Below are 19,753 nucleotides of genomic sequence, written 5' to 3'. Positions count from 1 at the left end.
ACCACTATTAATGCTGTGTGCAACTCTGAGCACAGCTAAAAAATGACTGCACATCTGAATGCAAGTTTGGATGCAATTTTGAATGTGAAGGTTGAGCAGGACTTGGAATACATATTTGAGTATGGCACTTGAGTGCAACTCTCGAGTACAACTCAGAATATGAGAGCATGTCTGAGTGAAAGTCTGAATGCAATTTTTAATACAAGGTTGAGCACGACACGGAATACATCTCTTGAGTATGAATCTTGAGTGCAACTCTGATTGCAAGTTTGAGTGCAACTCTGAGCACAACTCAGAATATGAGAGCATGTCTGGGTAAAAATCTGAATACATCTATTGGTGTTACCCTGAAAACAAGTGTCAGAAGAGGAAGCAAAATTTCAGAGATATATGTGTGCTAATCTGTATGCAAATATGATTGCAAGTATGAGTGTGACTTTTGAATGCAAATTTCAGAGAAATATATTTGGTAAATGGTTCTTTAACTTCATCGTAGACCTCTCACCTTCTTGAAACTTCAAACTTGCTGTTGACTTCTGATATCTTAAACATATCGCCCACTCTCGGTCTGGATATTGCTCCATTCCCTAGCAGACCTAGTCCTAGCCTCGTATAGTCTTGCACATACTGTCTCTCGGCCAGCTTCTCGACGGTCAGCATGTCACTTGTCGGCTTCAGGGTCGTCGTACTATCAACCTCGTCTATAACTGTGGAGTTGGAAGTACACAAATTAAAGATGACATAGATTAGCATGGGAGGTAAATTTATGGGATATTATGAGATTTCCTGGAAATTCTCAAGAACTTTAAAATGCTTGTAAGCATTTGTCTAAGAAAAACTTGAGGACAAATTATGAAATTTAATTTATCTTCTTTTTTTTATGAGAATTTTAGTAAATTACCAAATAGATTTGGACACATTCAAATCTAAAAGCTTAGTTTTTGAAGACTAGTCAATGCATGTAATAACAAAAGAACCATCTCCAAAGGGTGAATTAATACCATGATACAATTCTGAAAAAGTCTCATTTCAGATTTACAGAGGACTTAGTCCTACTTAATTTCATTTTGAAATTCAAATGGTGCCCTAACCCAATAATTGATAATTTTTTCATCATCTGTCTGGGCCCCGTTTCATAAAACTTGGGATCACTAAAAAGTTACAATAACTGTTATAAGCTACTGAAATCGTGGCGTTTGATTACGTAGATGCGAGCAAATTTGTCATAGATATTTAGCATGTGTTATTATGAAACATGGCCCTACAAGAGTAGCCAAGTACAACTCCAAGTGAAAACCTTTCAGGTGCGAGTTAACACACAATTTGCAAATAAACAGCATTGCAAAGTGGAAAAATTAGAATTTAATTTTGAAAAGCAAAGAAATCAGGTTTGGAAAGACAGCATTTTCTTTTTAAACACTGAGATTTAAAAGGAAGAAAGCGCTTCGATGCAAGCATGGTTGCACAAGAAACTGATGCGTTTATGGAAAGATAAAATGCAGGCAACTAAGTTGGACCAGCCTTTTTTTAGTTGTTACTATCATTATTTCTAATAAGCAATATAGCAAAGGACAAATATTGCAAGGTTGTACTTACAAGAAAATTAGAAATAGGAAATCCAATTCACTTTAAATATTTTAAAAGGGGAGAAAATTCTAATTTTAAAGGTCCCATACTCAGGGAGTTTCTGTTGCATATAAAAACTTATGTCACAATGCCTATGTTATAGTGGTTAAATTTTCAATGCAATATCCATTCAAGTGAATGTTTGCATTAATAACCAATATCTGGTACCTGCTGTACATACTAATAAATTTGAAATAATATCGAAGAGGAATGCACAAAATGCAAAATCATATGAAACTAGAGACATTATTGATCAAATACAATCATTATCATGCTCATTTTATCTGTTCAAAGTTTTGCTTTTCATAATTATACAACATAAATTCTGGTTTATTTTATTTTGGTGTTCATAATTTCATTTACACATGTATTAACGTTGATATGACAAGTACATTTTTATTATATTTTAGCTACTGTCGGCAATTTATCATGCTGTTGTTATATCCACACAGAATTTGAGTGAATCAATGTATCTATCTACCAGTAGCTATAATTAAGGAGTAATATTTATAGGAAATGTCTACTTTTTTAATTGCACATAAAATGTTCTTAATATTTTAATCTAAGCATACTTCAAAATAAATTAGATTTACATGAAGTTAATAAAGTTAGCTAATTGAATAGAAAGTAGACACTGCCTCTGTACCTAACACATATCATATCCACTTCACAAACTATTAAATGTGGACATTGTAAATTGCTGTTTTCCTAGTTCTGAATGATCTGAAAGAGTAATATTCTACTTTTCTACTAAACATGTTGTGTTGTAGCTTTTTATTTCTGCTGTAGGCAAGATTACAGAATGATATTTTACAATATAATCTGTACAGTCTTTACAGTATCGCACGTTTCTAAAAATAATTGTGCAATCAGCACAATATGTACAGCTCACTGAGTTATCGTGTTCATCTGAGCTAACAGTATAAAAAATATATTGCCATCCATTAATTGACTACAGGACTTGACAAGTGTTATCTATCTTAGCAAAGATATTCTACTAGAATTGCATTCCATTCCCATGCAACATTTCACTTGCTACAATGCAGAACTAGATGCACATACACAATAGGCCTGTCCACATCAGACCGAAGTTGCAAACTAACCCACTATTGTCAGACTCGGGATAGTTTCCCCGAAGCTCGAAATTGCGTATTCACCAGACCGATACGCTCATTACAAACTAGCTCGGACGTGTGCAAAATAGCGGGTTATTTTGGGAAAAACACCAAGATTTCTCAGGATATTTTCTCCACCAAATAGCCCACTAATTGCAACTGGAAGCTGATAAAGACGCAAATTAGGGGCTAATTTGAGATCGGGCTAATTAAAATAGCGGGTTATTTTGCAACTTCGGTCTGATGAAAACAGGCCTATTGCAAGCTTCTCATCTATGGGATTAGCAAGAGACTCAGGAGTAGCAATGGGTCTAACAAGAGGTAAAGGCTTGGGATTAGGAACTGCCTTGGGATTAGAAGATCAAGCATTATTGTAGTGGCGGACAACTTTTCCATTCGTTTCAACACACAAAGATGACTCAAATGTCAATTTTTCAAAAATGTATCACTCGGGAGGGTCTTTTTTTGTATACAACAAACGGGAGAGTTGTCAGTGTCTACATCACAATCCAAAGACCAACTTGCCAATTTGACAGTTGCACTTATTTAGTGATCTCATATTTCATACATTCATAGCTCTCTCATCATCAATCTGATTTATTTCAAACTTTGCATTTCTGTTTCTCTTATTTTTTGCCTTCACACAAATGAACTTGTTACGGTGGTTGGATTGCCCTTGGAAGTATCTAAATGAATTATGATTGATTCCATGGACATTCACAGATGATCTACAGCTAACCACTTTAATTAATGTAATGACTCAGCTTCACATAGGCAGGCTTCTACACATTCAAGACTCCTGAGATTAGTGATGGAATGAGGGATTAGTTTGAAACACAATCAGAGACATGCTCCTATCTATCATATTATTCATTTGTACCGAACAATAGGATGAACTTATGAACTTATTACGGCCTTGAAGTATCTAAATGCATTAAGATTCCATGGACATTCACAGATGATCAACAACTACCTCCTTAATGAATGTAATGACTCAGCTTCACATACAAGCTTCTACACAACCAAGATTCATGAGATTAGTGATTCAATGAGGGATTAGTTTGATATGCAATCCTAATGCAATCAGAGACATGCTCCTATCTATCATATTATTCATTTGTACCGAACCATAGGATTAACAGGCATGGCTAATGAGGGAGATTAAGACAGGTGTGCTGTCCACCAATGTAACAACATTGAAATAAAACTGAGAAGATGATAGGTAAATAATTGATTAGTACAGGTGTTTAATGGAGGATTAAGACACACGCTGAAGTATCACTAGGTATATTAGTAAACAAGGGATCTATTTAAAGAAGAATGGGATTATGTTCAACAGGTACATGTACATGTATGTAGAGTATTAATTCAAGCCACTCTCACTAACCCCCTTCTAAACTATGCAGATGCTTTGGATCAGAATGGACAAGGCGATTAAGTAAGGTTTTAGTTAATGACGGATTGCTAGACATCCTTGGTAAAAAATAAGGGGGGTAGTGTTCAACGGGCAGATGCATTAATCCAAGTCGTCACTGTCACAAACCACTTTCTATTTTACAGCATTTTTCAGATTAAACATGGACAAGGGTACTAATAAGTATGGATTAGTAAATATGGGATTAGTCAACATCCTTAATCAGGAATTAAGTGATTACGTTCATAAGGCAGATGCACTAATCCAAGATTGCAACAGTCATCAAACTCTATTAAGAAAATTTCTCAGATTAAGAAATGAGAAAATGATTAGTAAATGACCGGATTAGTAAATGATTGGATTAGTGAAGGATAAGGGGATTATCATCATCAACCTTGGGTGGGTTGATCTTCGAAGCCTTGACCCCGCTCCAAGGTGAGGAACGAAGACAGGTCTACGTCTGTCAAAAAGGTGCAAAGTAGAGACACAAACAAGTGCAACATCATATATACTCATCCCTATTCTAACAATATGGTATCATGAGGCCATTAACAAATAACAAATGTTTAGCGTCCTGCCTTTTTGAAAAATAGGAAGGAGGCGGCCCTTTATTTTCTTTTCCAAAATTGCCGCTCGGTACATTTTCCCTGACATTCAGGGGTTTTTTTTCAAGATGGCCACCAGCATTTATTCATTTTTTTTAAAATCAGAAATTGATCATACATGCCAACATTTGAAAATCAGAAATCCGTACAAATTATGCTATTTAAAAAAAAAAGAGGAACAATCCTAACTCTCCTATTCAATACTACAGCCAAATTTGTACAGGAAGAGGAACACCTGCATTAAAATGATAATTATCTTCTCCCAAAAAGAGGAATGTTCCTCTTTAATCTGAACAGTTGGCATGTATGTTTTAGCAGTATGTTTTTCATGTCTTTATTCACTGGAAGAAAAAAAAAAAAAAAAAAAAAACTACAGAAATTGGAGGCGGCCCCCAAAAAGGAAGCAGGCGGAGACGCTAAACATGATTTTTAATAATGGCCTAATACATGTAGATGTATATTTGAAGAGTTCTGCCAATGGAGAAAGTAAAGTACTAGGAAAAAGGTTGAGAAGCATGCAATGACTACATACAGCCCATGAGACCAACAACCCACAAGACCGGTCTTGAAGGCCTACTGAAAATATATCTAAGGTTTCACTAGACCGATGGCCCACAAAAGATAGAGCCCATGAGACCAACCAATAAAGGGCCTTCTGACATCATTTTAGAGTATTGAAAGGTACGACTGTCAGTCTCCTAGGCTATCTGTCAATAAGGATGTCCCTCATGTATCACAATTAGACTATTTTGTCTTTAAACATGAATTACAAAACAAACATTCATCAACTTTTGGCAGTAGACATAATTAACTCCTTCCCAAGTGTAAGCAGAAAATTCCCTTAAAGAATGTGACAGTTGAGCATGTATTACAAAACAAACATTCATTGACTGTTAACAGTAGACATATTATTTAACTCCCGCCCTAGTATTAGCAGAAAATTCAGAGAAAGAATTTAGTTTTCATGAAGGATGATTACAAGGAGGCCTCACAAAGGATTACTGAAGCAAAGGAAATATTACGAGTTGGTGGACATCGATTACAATCAACTGTTTATTCACCATGCAAATTACAGGCCCAATGGATACCATGTATTACATAGGGGTAGGATCATACCGTGGTAAGTGTGATACATGTAATCATGCAATTATTGAGGTGCCATAGTCGAGTGGTCTTATCACTCGACTGGAAGCGCAAAGGTTGTGGGTTCAATCCCCAGCACAGTACTTTTGTCCTTTAGCAAGGTATTTTATTTACATTGCTTCTCTCCATCCAGGTGTTAAATGTTGGTATTATTATCATTATTATTATTATCAAATTATTTATTTTTTATCAATTTTATCATGCCATTATGTGCACTTTATGTGGGAAATTAAAAGTTATTTCTTTTCTTATGTTACAGACCACAGGTAAGATTTTAGTACCAGTACATGTGTTCAATGTCTTAAGTGAATAGCCCTACTACGGCTTAAATCAGACCAAAGTTTGGAGGAATAGGATAGATGTTATGTCAATTTAAAAATGTTAATATTAAACTCCATAATATCTGGTAAGGCTTGGGACACGAAATGACCAAAATGCATTGAAATTGTCCATGTATTAGGAGCACGAATTGATTAAGAAGTTTTTTTTTACATAGAAGCAAAGTTCTACCAAGATTCAGATAAGACAAGGTAAACCACCACAAGAAATCACTACGTTATTCTGCATTATTTCTTTTTCACCTGTAAATGAATGGCAACTGATGATCCAACCACTTCGTAATTTCCTTTAGTGTATTTTTTCCATTTTATTGGCTTATATATCGTCCTTGTTTTCACGAAGTGACGGAAGTGAGGAAAATCGTCACGCAAAGTAAATGCAATTTTTTTTCACTACCGTCACTTCGTGAAAACAGCGACGATATGTTTGCAAGAAATATTTTATTGTATTCTTTGACTTTGTATGTTAATATGCAAGTGGTGAATAAGCTCAATTAAAAATTCAAAAAACTGTGCACAACGAAGGTCCTACAAGTATTCATTCATAGCGCTCTGTGTTGTATAAGCTACAGAAATTTTAAGTGTGTGTCACTTTATGTCATCATTTTTTTTTTTACATGGAGGTTTTGCCATGTCATATCTGAATGAGCCTTAGGTTTGGACTATAATTACATGATATCTAATTTTTTCCTATCTCAAGGAACAGAAAAAGGTACAGGTAATGGATATAGAGCCCCAAATGTGTTTATTGGAAAGTGTAGGATTATTCTTTGTACACTTAGTGCCACATATAGTTGTCTTGTCTATCTAAATTCACTACGTTCCTGAAAATATATACTCGGTCTCCCGATATATAAATTCTTTTTCCATAATACCTACTAGTCTTTTGATAGCATTACTAAGGAAATTGTTGTGACTGTCCTATTTGAAAGAAAGTGACTAAGAAATAAAAAGTGGCAACTAAAACGAGTGTCATATATAAAATTAGTGGCATATAAAGAGAGTAGCATATAAAAGGAAGGGAAAGAAAAAGTGGCATATAAGATGAGGGGCAAACAAAAAGTGGCATATGAAAAGAATGTCATATCAAAAGAGTGGCATATAATAAGAGTATCATATTATATAATGTGTAAGGCAAATTAATGGAATATAAACCATGAAAGTGTAATAAATAAACAGGCCAATTTTGCCCTTACTTGAAAGCTCATCCTCGTCGAACATAAGGCTCCCTGGACGACTGTCCGTTCTGACGCTCTCCATGCTAGCGGTCAGCAGATCTTCCTTCAGCATCGTGGACGAGGCCAGAGGCATGGTCCTCCCGCTGCCCCCTGGAGGGAGGACGTACTTGTCCTTGCGGGTGGACATCTTGCTGGACTTCTTGCCGCCACGCAGGAATGTTTTTGTGGCAAATTTTCTGAGGGGAGAGAGAATAAGTTGGTGTATTTACATCCTAAGGTTAAAGCCTAAAACACTACAAACTAAATGGATTTATAGAGCATATTATATAAAATTTCATTTGATATTTTCATACATTTTGATACTGTTTACAAGTCTACTCCATGATTGATGAGAATTAGTATGGTGGCCAATAATTTTAATGTACCTCAAGGTCGCACTCTTCTCCTTGTGCTTCATCTGGGTGGAGAGTGCTGGTGAGATGAGATGGCGAGGGTAGGCGAAGGTATGGAAGATGCTCTGAGGATACCGGAGCTTGTTGCACATCTTACGGAACGTCTCCAGCCTCTCCAGACTCACCTCCGCATCAAACACAATCTTCATTAACTACAAGAGGAAAGGATAGTGGAAAAAAAATATGATTTGTAGAGCAATAATGTAATACAATGATAAATATATCATATCTTTATGTTTTTTAATTTTCATTTGATGTGTTAAAGATGTAGAAATCTTGGTCACAATTCTACAGAATTTAAATTTTTTGATAGTTCATTATTGAAGGAAAACATATTATCTAAAGATCATGATGGTGAGAGCAACCAGTGGCATGAATGGCCTGCCATAGTTAAGTCCAACTTAAAGTTGATCTTAGTCTTTGTAAAACACCAACCTGGATTCTTTCAACATATTTCATGAGGCACACAAGGCATGGATGCCAAGAAGATGAAATACCGTAGGTAAAAAAAATCAAAGTAAAATGTTTTATTCCAATTTAAATTCTGATAATTACTGTATTCGTGTCATTTCTTCCAATAAGTTCTAGTCTTTCTCTGTGAAAATTTGAGCATATTCGCCTAGACATCTACAGGAGGTGGATTAAACTTTCAAACTAGCTAATGAGCATTGGTTGTTTACCTGAAAAGTTATTCATTTTCATTTAATTGCTTGAATTCTCAGGTAGTCTTAGGTTTGTGCTATCTTTACATCAACTGGAAGCTTTTAATAAAAGGATGACCCGGTTAAAAACTTACCTGAAAAGTGTTTGATCGGAGCTGAATGCCCTCAGGTAAGAACTGATCTAAGTGGAAGGTATTGCCAATGTTCGTCACGTTAATCTTCTTCTCCTTAACAAGCGCGGAGACAGGGAAACTTCTCGTGACCACTTGCTCACAAGCTAAAAATGAAGAAATAAAATACAAGCACGATGTTCATTGAGATCATTGCGTATTAGGTTGTTACGTGGTATTGTTGGATACCTGCGACTCTACAGTGTGCATACTTAGCTATTTGCAGATAATTGCAGAGATGCCAACCTCTTCACACACAAAAAAACAGACTGAATATCCTTTTAAAAAAAATCAGATTTTCACGAAAAATCAACACTTCTACTGACCCGTTGGCCCCGTGCTAGTAAAATGTCAAAAAAATGTTTTACTGGTAAGAATGGGCAAGTAAAATGTTGCCCTTTCTACACTTTACTTTGCATACCAATGGATAAACCCTTTTGGCTATACAAAAGGTTGAGGGAAAGAAGACATCACCTTCTCTATGAAAGAAATGACTCCTTTGAAGAAACGATTCCTACACTTTAGCTTGCATATCAATGGATATGCTTTTTAAAGCCCCACTGCACTACTCATACCTACTTTCGCCCTCTATATAGCAAGCAATGGTGACCGTTGGTCCCCCATGGTCCCCTTTTTCTTATGTTAATTGAGAGCTGATTTGATGAGATAACCACCTGTCAGTGACCATGCAGGGGAGGTCTAATCCATCCCGGCCATACTAGTGCAGATGGGCTTTAAGGTAATAAAGAAAGTTGTGAGGAAGGAGATATCCTTTTTCTCTATGAACAAAAATGACTCCTATGAAGAAATTATTTCTAGAATTTACCTTGCATATCAATGGGTGTGCCCTTGAAGATGATGCGATAGGTCGTGAGGAAGACAGCGCCCTCTGCTGGTAGGAGTGTAGGTCCGCCCATGACCCCTCCTTGACCTTCTTCCCTGCCGTCCAGCACCAGGTAGCCTCTGAGGCCCTCCATGACCTTCTCTTCACCGGGCAAGAAAGTGGGTTTCAGGATCTTAGGCTGGAAAAGTGAACAATGTAATTTGGGGAGTTACGTTGTCAACTACACAGTTACGGTGTAAATTATACAGTTACAGTGTCAATTATACAGTTACAGTGTCAATTATACAGTTACAGTGTCAATTATACAGTTACAGTGTCAATTATACAGTTTCAGTGTCAATTATACAGTTACAGTGTTAATTACAAAGTTAAAATGTAGGAGGTAAATGCTTATGCCCTCCATGACCTTCTCTTTCACCGGGCAAGAAAGTGGGTTTCAGGATCTTAGGCTGGAAAAGTGAACAATGTAATTTGGGGAGTTACGTTGTCAACTACACAGTTACGGTGTAAATTATACAGTTACAGTGTCAATTATACAGTTACAGTGTCAATTATACAGTTACAGTGTCAATTATACAGTTACAGTGTCAATTATACAGTTTCAGTGTCAATTATACAGTTACAGTGTTAATTACAAAGTTAAAATGTAGGAGGTAAATGCTTATGCCCTCCATGACCTTCTCTTTCACCGGGCAAGAAAGTGGGTTTCAGGATCTTGGGCTGGAAAAGTGAACAATGTATTTTGGGGAGTTACGTTGTCAATTACAGTTACGGTGTGAATTATACAGTTACAGTGTTAATTAATAAATTACAAATTTACAATGTAGGAGGTAAACTCTGAGGCCCTCCATCACTTTCTAACACATACCTTTATCAATTACAGATTTACTAAGACGATTTCTATTACAATTACTGTTACTAACAAAAGTTAGAGTTAATTTCAAGGCAATATGGTTTTCACTTCACAAAGAAATTACCTAAACTATTTAGATTTCATGTCACAGAAAATGATTTTGATTTCCTCTTTGCATGGCATCAATGGCCTACAGCTGTGAAGACCGCAAGGAAGGATATTGCAGACATTGCAGACTGGAGTTTAAAATGGTCAAATGCATCCTGATAAGCACAAATGGAGAAAGCGCTAAAAACAGTCTGCAATTATTCAATTGACACTTTTCCTTGTGTTCGTATCCTTACTTTCTTTTCAAACAATGTGACGGAATATACATGTACATACCTTTTGAATGGGTGGTAATCTCTTGCTTTCCCTGTTGACCGCATCTAATGTCTCTATATGCATTGCTACTAGCCCTGAGAAAGGATAACCAGTCAAATTCATTACATTGCATGTGATTAAGATGAACAGAAACATCGCTATAATATTATCTACTAGCATCATCTATTGTTTTGAATTCTTCATGACATGAATATGTACTTCCATCCAACTCTCAACATCTTTAATAACTGAAGTTATACCAACAACATCTACTATTTGTGGGGCCCCACAAATATTAGAAATGTGTATATTCGTGGATATTTCAGCCGTCTCTGAACCAATTTTTATCAAACAAAGATGATTTTGTCATTTAAATTGAATGCTCTTTCAAATTTGACACTCAGTTTTTTATTATCTCACCAAAAAAAATATTTTGTGTAGCGCCTTCTATACCAAAACTCAACTATCCCTTTAACTCTTGACAGAAACTGGAATTTAAAAAATATATATATAATACCTGGTATAAGACCGTGGAGGTTCTTGAGGTGTTCATGTGAGACGCCTGCCTCGGTGCAGACCTTGTCAACGAACCTTGAGATGAACTTGATCACCCTGGTAGCTACGTCCTTAGGATCACTCTCACCATAATGGTCCTCGGCGTTATAGCTATCACTACCACCAACACTGGAGGTGTATAGAAGAGAGGGATGGGCGGTGCAGAAAGAAAGAGAGAAGCAAAGAAAGAGGGAGGCAGGGAGAGAAAGAGGCAGGCAGAGAACAAGAGGCAAATACAGAGGAAGGCAGAGAACAGAAAAAGTGGCAAACAGAGAGAAAGAGAGAGAAGGGCGAACAGAAAAGAACAGAAAGAGAGAGGTAGACGGAGAGAACAAAGAAGAGGCACAGACAGAGATGAGCAGTGCAGAAAGAGGAAGAAGGCAGAGAAAGAGAAGGCAGACAGAGGACAAAAAAAAGTGGCATACAGAGAAAAAAGAAGGAAAGAGAAAATGGGACAAAGAAAGAGGCAGACAGAGAACAAAGAAGAGACAAAGACAGAGATGAGCAGTCCAGAAAGAGAAGCAGAGAAAGAGAGAGAGACAGGCGGAGGACGGAGAAGAGGCAAATGAAGAGATGAGGAGTGCAGAAAGAAGAAACAAGGAAAGCAAGAGATAGGCAGACAAAGACAGAATGAGATACAGATACAGAGAATAGAAGAGCAAGACCAATAGAATATCGTGAAACAGGCGGAGATAGAAAGACAGGCACAGAATTTAAAGAGAAAAACCAACCAAATCAGCAGAAGAAAAAACATAAATTCAAGCAAGCAAAAATAAATTTTAGAAAACAAAAGTGGCAAGAGAAGCAGAAAATAGTAAGAGCAGAGAGTAAGGATTAGGGAGAGGGAGAGAAAAGGACCAAGAAGCTGAAACATACATGTCGACACTAACAATGTTCATTAGTCAATACTGCTTCAAAATGTATACTTTACGATTATTTGATATTAGTTGTTTAGTTAATTAGAACCAGTAACTAATATGAAGAATGCTAAAAGCATTGATGTCTTATATTCTTGTATGTATTCATAATTTGTAAACTGAATTGTATGGTTCTCCAGATATTTTATTCAGCATGTTTTTATTTACAATAAACCAGAATAAACTCAGAATACCGCATTCTTTTTTATTATTACATTATCCTCTAGATGAGGTGGTAACGTAAGACTTAATGAGACAAACTCTTTGAATTAAGAAATAGCAACACCGTGTAATCTAATGCAGGGTATCTTTTTTGCCATAATTTAATAGAGGTTATTGGAAATATAGTCACACTTTGTTAAAACATCAGGAAAAACTTTGGGCATCCTATCTGGCACTTCATATTCAAGTCGTTCGTAAAGATCCCATAGCAGATAACGCTGAGGAAAATGTGAGATGACCTACCTTCCGGTGATATTGCTGCTACCGCCACTATCCCCCTCCAGCGTGATAGAGTTCTTCAGGCCTCTATGGGCGTCCAGTGGCACCCTCATACACACCATCCTGTTAGCATAGTGCACCGCCTGACTGTACACGATGCTCTCCTCGTTACTCTTCGCCTCTTCCCTCGCGTCGTGGTTCATGTTGGGCTGGAGGCGGAGCTGCTCTGCAGCGATGTCCAGTGGGCTGCGCTCGGCGGAGGTGATGAGGCCGTTGGCTGCTGCGCTAGAGGCCGAGGAACCGGAGGCATCGGGGCCGGCCGCGAAGGCGTCGTTGAAGCTCTGTTGGCATAAAGAGGAGAATGGGATTGTTGGTAGCACTGTTGTAGGGAGATTTGGTGAGTTTTAAGCTATTTAAAGGCTTGGAGTGGGGGGAATTCTTGCTACAGCAACCATGGTATTTGGCCATAGAGGGCAGCACCAGGAGGGCCCAATTGCACAAAACTAACCATTGATGGTAACTTTGCCACCAATGGTAACTATCATGCAAATCTTGATTTTGATTGGCTGTTGAGCCCTGTTACCATGGTAGTTGCCATTGATGACAAAGTTACCATTAATGGTAAGTTTTATGCAACAGGCTCAGACACGGGGATATTTGGCAAAGGCACATCTGTTCACATATAAATACAACGGGTCAAGAATTTGGAGATCTGATAAATACTATAGTTTGGGAACCAATAAACTATAAGTACATGTAACAGATTATGATGGTGCCTACATAGATCTCATCAAATCAATGGGGGAGTTCATGAAATCTCAACAATAGTTGAGTAAAATAATGAATTAGTTGTCACTGCTGTACATTCTCTATGGAAGCTGGAAGAAACCTCATCTTATCTTCTTCCCCAGTATCGTATCTGTGCATGTGCTGTTTAACTTCATATTTGCGGTAGGGTCAATTATAAGAGCAATCCTTGTCATGTGACACTACTTAATCAGAATGAGAAAGTTCACAGATTATTTCTTATCTTAAAGATAAAGTTGAGTTCTGGTCATGCAATTGCATTGTGAAAGAAGCGTTGTGGAATCAATCAGAAAAGGTTGATCATCTAGCATATAAATATTGGTGTGTACTGCAAGGTTCTGGAATCATCAAAATAAAGTTACAAGCACTGTACAAAGACAGATGTATATGGGACTACACGAACATGTGGCAGAAAAATCTGTCCCAATTTTTATGTTACATGCCATATTTAAAATAGTAAGGCATTTGAAGAGTCATGCTTTTCAGGGAACATTTTTTATCTGATGTTCTTCCACACCTGCATATGAAAACGCTCACAAATTATTTTTCACCTCTCCCCAGAACTCAACCTTCTCTTTAACCAGAACTCATCTTTCTCTTTAAAGCTTTTTAAAACAGGACTTGCCTGACTGACATCTTTCTTCTCATAGGTAGGTGTGTTGTCTGGAGTGACATAGAGACTCTGGATGTTCTTCTCCACGTCGGCATAGAATGCCGTCTCCCAGAATGCGTGGCTTGCAAAGACAGGATGATCCTGGGTGACCGTGTACGCAAACTGGATGATTCCAGGACACAGTTTCTGTGTTGATGGAGAGCAAGAAAACATGTGTAAATCTCTTAGCATCATTTAAAGGGACAGGTTAAAGAGTAAAAATATGTATACGGCTAGTGTAAGCCAGTTTACACATGAGTTTTGCCTTGCAGTTTTAAAGTTACTACTTTCTTATTTAAAAATACTTTTTCCTTTGTGAATACTTTTTTCTTTTTCTTCTTTCATTTATTAATGTAATTAATTTATTATAATCATAGATTAAGCAATATTTTTGATGTGTTTTTATGCTTGAGTCTGGGACTTTATCTTTGAATTATGCAGAAACTAGTTAAGTTTTGATAAGTAGAGAATATACTAGTGAATGATAAACCCTAAAATAAATGCCAGACAAGTGATTTCTTGAAAATGCAAGTGTTTCAGGAAAAATGTCATTTGTCACCGATTACAAGTATTGTTGAATCTATGTTTGATCCCTTCAATGTTCACAATTAGCGATACAATTAAGCTAAAATTGTTTGGTTAAATTGCTCACAGTCATAGTTTCATTCAGCAGTGTGAAACTTTGAACTTTGAACTTACCCGACAGAACGCTGATATGAGGGGTAGGAAGTCCATGCTCAGACTGAACTCCTCGCTATGAGAATCTTCCTGTAAACATCAAAGACAGTATTACAGTCAATATTACTGGCAAAGATTGTTTGATCAAGTATTATGGGGGAGGGGGAAGAGTATTTATTCCCTGGATTCTGTCAATATATCATTTTTCTTCTTTAGGTGCCATGTCCTGAGACGTTGGCGACCATGGGATACCACAACTCTCTGTCCTATAATCTTTGAAGTAATTCATTCTCCCCAAGATCGATTCCACTTTCAGAAATCCCACCCCTTAAGCTACTAATCCACAGAATCCTCCTTCTACCCCCTACTCCTCCTCCTCTCGATTCTTCCAGTCAGTGCAATATTTTCCAAACCATTCTTTCGAATAACATGACCCAAAAGTCTCAGCTGTCGACCTCTTATATTAATCAGAAGCTTTTGTCTTGTTCCTCTAATGGCAAATACCTCATTATTAGAAACTCTATAATACATTATTAAAGAAAGTAATTAAGGACGTGAAATAAGGTTTACATTTAAACTTTGAAATTTAAACTTGGGACTTGAACAGGGATTACAACTCTGGATCCTGCAATCACCACTCACCTGTAGGGCTGCATTGATGAGCCTGACGACCATGCTAAACTGCTGTGGCTCCAGCATCGCTCGGTTCTTGTTGACATGCAGCTCCAGTTCATGAAGAAGAGCTTGCCTAGCAACCCTGCTCTTCAGGGACCGCATCACTGCTGGGAACAACTGAAACGAGATGGAGTAGTACAATTTGAGGGGTCAGTGACAAAAAGACGTAACTCCATTTTGAAAAAAAGTAGTTTATGTGTCACTGAGTACTTGGGCATTAAGGAGTTAAGTCTACATGTATGTTTCAATAGTCATTGACTTCAATGGGTTGTTGGGTGGAGTTAAGTCTTTGTGTTTCCTGAAAAGCCCACATTTTTCTGAAAATTTTGATATCAAATACTCATTTTGGCAAAATATGGAGTTACGTCTTTGTGTCACTGAACCCTTGAATTATGATTTAAAAAAAAAAAAAAGTTTTACCATACCAAAGATACAGAGGTACACGTCTATTCATCCCCTTTTGATGGTAGCTTTATGAAGCCCACTAACTATGTTCTTTCCTATGTGCTAAAACCCTTTCATAACAGCATCACTGCTGGCAACAACTGAAAAGAGATGGAGTAATACAATCATGATTTTATGTTTCACCATAGCAAAGATTGAGAGGTACATGTCTTTTCATTCTCTTTTTATGGTAGCTTTACGAGATGATTGTTTTGCCTGGAGAACATCACATCACTGCTGGGAACAACTGAACAAGATGGAGAGGTACAATTATGATTTCATAATTCACCCAGGGATGCCAGTTAGAATAAATCAGAGGGCCTGAAAATCACCTAGAATGAGCTTTTTTGTATACAAAAAAGACTATGCTAGGTTCTGAAAATAACTTGCCATGGCCTGAATTCAGGCTATTACCGTACCTGAAAACTGGCATCCCTGTTCACCATAGCAAAGATGATTAAGAGGTACATGTCTATTCATACCCTTTTTATGGTAGCTTTGAGGAGCCAACTAACTATGTTCTTTCTTATGTGCTTAAACCCTTTCATAATAGTGATCACATAGCATACCTGTCAACCTTTCAAAGCAAATATTGTGTTTCACAAAGATCCTGAATTGAACTTATCTCTAAGTTAGACTTAACAATTATGGAAAGCTGTTAGCATCTATGAAAATATTTTGTAAAAGTTTTGTTATAAGGCATAACATGTTGATTCAAATCATTCATATTTTCCATCATCAAGGAGATTTCATGTTCTTGATGTGGAATTTATAAAGTCTAAAATACTTGAATTTTTGCTTTTAAATATATATCATTATAAGGCTACAAGTTGCTCTTCATAATATTTAAGTCCAACTTAAGCCTCGGTCACAAAAGCCATTACGAACTGCTACGAATGCCGTACGAACAATTTTTAGACAATGGAAATTCGGGAAGACAATGGAAAAACAGGGAGATTCGTACGAAATTATTGTTCGTACGAACCTTTGTGACCGTAGCATTAGAGTTAAGTTTGACTTAGAATCTTTGTGAACACCCCCCTGGTCTAATAAATACAACCCTCCAACTTGGGACAAAGGATCCAATGAACATACCCTCCTTGCATCCAGGATCTTGTTCTCAAAGATGAAGTTGATGCAGGTCCTCAGAACCTCCAGTCTCCTGGCGCTGTTGTTGACGAGGTTCCTGTGGCCTTCGAAGTTACCGATGGACGCGTTGTAGGGTACTATCTGCTGCTTCTGATTGCGGGGTTTGTTCAGGTTTGGGTTCATACTCTGCATGATCTGCAAAAAGAAACAACGTGAAACCATGAGAAAGAAAATCATCGGTTGTCTGCAGGAAGGGCGTAAGACCTATATATTGTCTATGGTAGCAAAGGCTATCTTGTGGGAAGTGGGTGAAATGCTTTGTCATGAATAAATGTTACGGTACACAAAATCTCTTTTCTTCCCCTTTTGTTTCTCCTCGCTCTCTCTCCTTCAATATTGTTGGATATTTCCTTTTCCCTCTATCGTCATATTTTACCTTTCTAATTCAACATGTCGTACTGATTTTAATACCTATTTCTTGATCATTCTATGCGGTTGCTTTTATTCTATTCATGATGCTCTAATAATGCCTTTTTATTGACAATGTTTTTAATGTACATCTTGAAATGACATCGTAATTGTAAATTTTCACAATTCGACCTTGTGGCCACAAGTAAGGTATTCAAATAAACAGGGATGCCAGTTAGAATTGATCAGAGGGCCTGAAAATCACCTAGAATGAGCTTTTTTGTACACAAAAAGCCTAAACTATGGTCTCAAAATAACTTGCCAGGGCCTGAATTCAGGCTATTGCCTGAAAACTGGCATCACTGAATAAAGCAATTTGAATTGAATTGAATAGAATTGAATTGAAGCAACAGATTGATTTCACTCATGTAAACCTCAAGTTTTAAACACTCACTGCTTTTGCAAGACCATCATCTATCACATCGATAATTTTGTCGTTGCTCAGGCTCGGGAACGGATACTCGTTGATGCGTGTGTAGGTGCCATCGGAAGGCTTGGGGATCTTCTGAAGATACTGCGCCTTGGTTGGATTCTCCTGCAGGTATCAAAGGGAATTGATTTTGTGTTACTTCGATGATGAATCAAGGATTTTGTAGGATAGCATTATCCATGCATGCATTGTGACCTTCTACCCTAAACAACACCACATTTACCCCAAATTTACCACAAATTAGCCCCAAACTTTCCAAAAATAAGACCCAAACAAGCATACAAATTACCAAAACATTTCTGGGGGCAAGGGGCTTCAGTGGTCCCCCTCTCTAAGAGTAGTTATTTTCAATTGAGCATGGTTTCCAAATTGATATGATTACATGTCCATGTATTTACAATATGGCAATGCATGTAGATAAAAGACTATCATATGGTCCCATCAATTTGCATTCATGTACCCATACATATACCCAGGAACCCATAACAAGGAAGGCTTATTCAATAATATGTTTGTTTCTGATGATGGAAGGCTTTACAATTTCCAAAAATTAAAAACTCTTTGGGCTAAAAGATAAAGTAATATGTATAGTCCCCTTTACCCCAAAGTAGCGTTCTTCAAGAAAAATATGGTTATTGGAGATTGCAAAAGATATTTAGGAGATCTCCTTAATCTTGACATTTTTAAGTGTAGGATATCAGTTATTTTCCAAATTGAAATCTAATTCAAAGGGAGCAATTTACAAGAATCTTTTATTAAGGAATATTCCATTTTCTTGATGTTGATGGGCAGTAGAAGGTCACAATACAAATCAAGATTCTCTTCTAAAACTCTTTAGCAAGAAATTCAATTCCAAGTTCAAGCTCTTCTCTCAAGCCTTGAAATTAATCATGCAGTTCTCATCACAAAGTTTCAAATCCTGGAAAAAATTAAACCTTGCAAAATTATTCATTCAACATACGTATGTGCCTAAAAAGAAAATTCAAGTAAATGATTCCAAATAAAGTTTGTGTTGGGCCATGCTTGCAGGTCATGCCATCCCAAATCTTAGCTTTAATCAAATCAAAATATAAAATCACAATAAATCATAATCATAATTGATCTTTATCAATCAAATACATGTACACTGTATAACAAAGTCAGTCTTTCAAACAGTGATTTTTGCTGGCTAAAAGAAAAAACAGTTTCTTCATACTGGAAAACTTGGCACTTAAAATTCACCCCAGCCATATATAAAGCTGTTTCAATAAAATCCCTATTTTATGAGCTTAAAAAAAAGCCAAAAACACTCAGCGCAAAATTCAGGGACATTGAAACTTGCAAGATATATAACACACCTGTAACTGGCCCAGAACATACTGTAAAAAGAATATATGCATTTGATATATACTGTAGCTAGTGTATTATGTAATGTTTTGTATTTTCTTTTCATAGCATAGATAAGGTAATACTTTTCTATCGGACTTTAATATGAATTAAAGTACCTGACAAAACTGCCCAAGATAGAATTATCAAGTACTACAGATTAAAGAGAGCAAGTACATGTACTTTTATTTGGTCTGCTAATAGCTGGAAAGGCACTAAAAGTTTAATCTAAATTAGACTATAAATGATTTTTAAAATGCCAATCTAGCCCTTTAATAGCAGATATTCTATAGCGTCATGCCCATTTGCTACCACTATGCTAAAGCCTGATACCCATGTATCATTGAACAGAATGAAAGGAGCGGAGAGAGAGATGAAATAGTCTGCTGAGAGCCAGAAGGGTGTTAAAACTCTGTGTTAAAGTATATGAGTTAATGCCTTTCTGGCTCCAGACCAAATGTTCTAATGG

General features: G+C 36.9%; 1 protein-coding gene across 11 annotated transcripts in view; it reads right to left on the bottom strand.

The window, feature by feature from the left end:
• The window catches only part of LOC752534 (myotubularin-related protein 13), a 72,105-nt gene that overhangs the window by 28,868 nt on the left and 23,484 nt on the right, over positions 1 to 19,753 (bottom strand). For 8 of the 11 annotated variants that reach the window (XM_030989509.1, XM_030989511.1, XM_030989500.1 and 5 more), the window contains 14 exons: positions 17,884 to 18,024; positions 17,028 to 17,216; positions 15,456 to 15,605; positions 14,835 to 14,903; positions 14,109 to 14,282; positions 12,701 to 13,017; positions 11,281 to 11,447; positions 10,785 to 10,858; positions 9,530 to 9,725; positions 8,668 to 8,810; positions 7,845 to 8,023; positions 7,438 to 7,655; positions 4,550 to 4,615; positions 506 to 707 (listed from right to left, as the gene is read on the bottom strand). In XM_030989509.1, coding sequence (XP_030845369.1) covers positions 506 to 707; positions 4,550 to 4,615; positions 7,438 to 7,655; positions 7,845 to 8,023; positions 8,668 to 8,810; positions 9,530 to 9,725; positions 10,785 to 10,858; positions 11,281 to 11,447; positions 12,701 to 13,017; positions 14,109 to 14,282; positions 14,835 to 14,903; positions 15,456 to 15,605; positions 17,028 to 17,216; positions 17,884 to 18,024 — 2,285 coding nt within the window. The remainder of the gene's footprint in view (positions 1 to 505; positions 708 to 4,549; positions 4,616 to 7,437; positions 7,656 to 7,844; positions 8,024 to 8,667; positions 8,811 to 9,529; positions 9,726 to 10,784; positions 10,859 to 11,280; positions 11,448 to 12,700; positions 13,018 to 14,108; positions 14,283 to 14,834; positions 14,904 to 15,455; positions 15,606 to 17,027; positions 17,217 to 17,883; positions 18,025 to 19,753) is intronic. The other 3 variants (XM_030989501.1, XM_030989502.1, XM_030989504.1) reach the window with 3 other exon arrangements.

The sequence above is a fragment of the Strongylocentrotus purpuratus genome, unplaced genomic scaffold (genome assembly GCF_000002235.5).
Source record: "Strongylocentrotus purpuratus isolate Spur 01 unplaced genomic scaffold, Spur_5.0 spur5_scaffold_18, whole genome shotgun sequence".
Classification (NCBI taxonomy): domain Eukaryota; kingdom Metazoa; phylum Echinodermata; class Echinoidea; order Camarodonta; family Strongylocentrotidae; genus Strongylocentrotus; species Strongylocentrotus purpuratus.
Note: the sequence above shows the minus strand (reverse complement) of the source record. Positions and strands in the feature narration are given on the sequence as shown.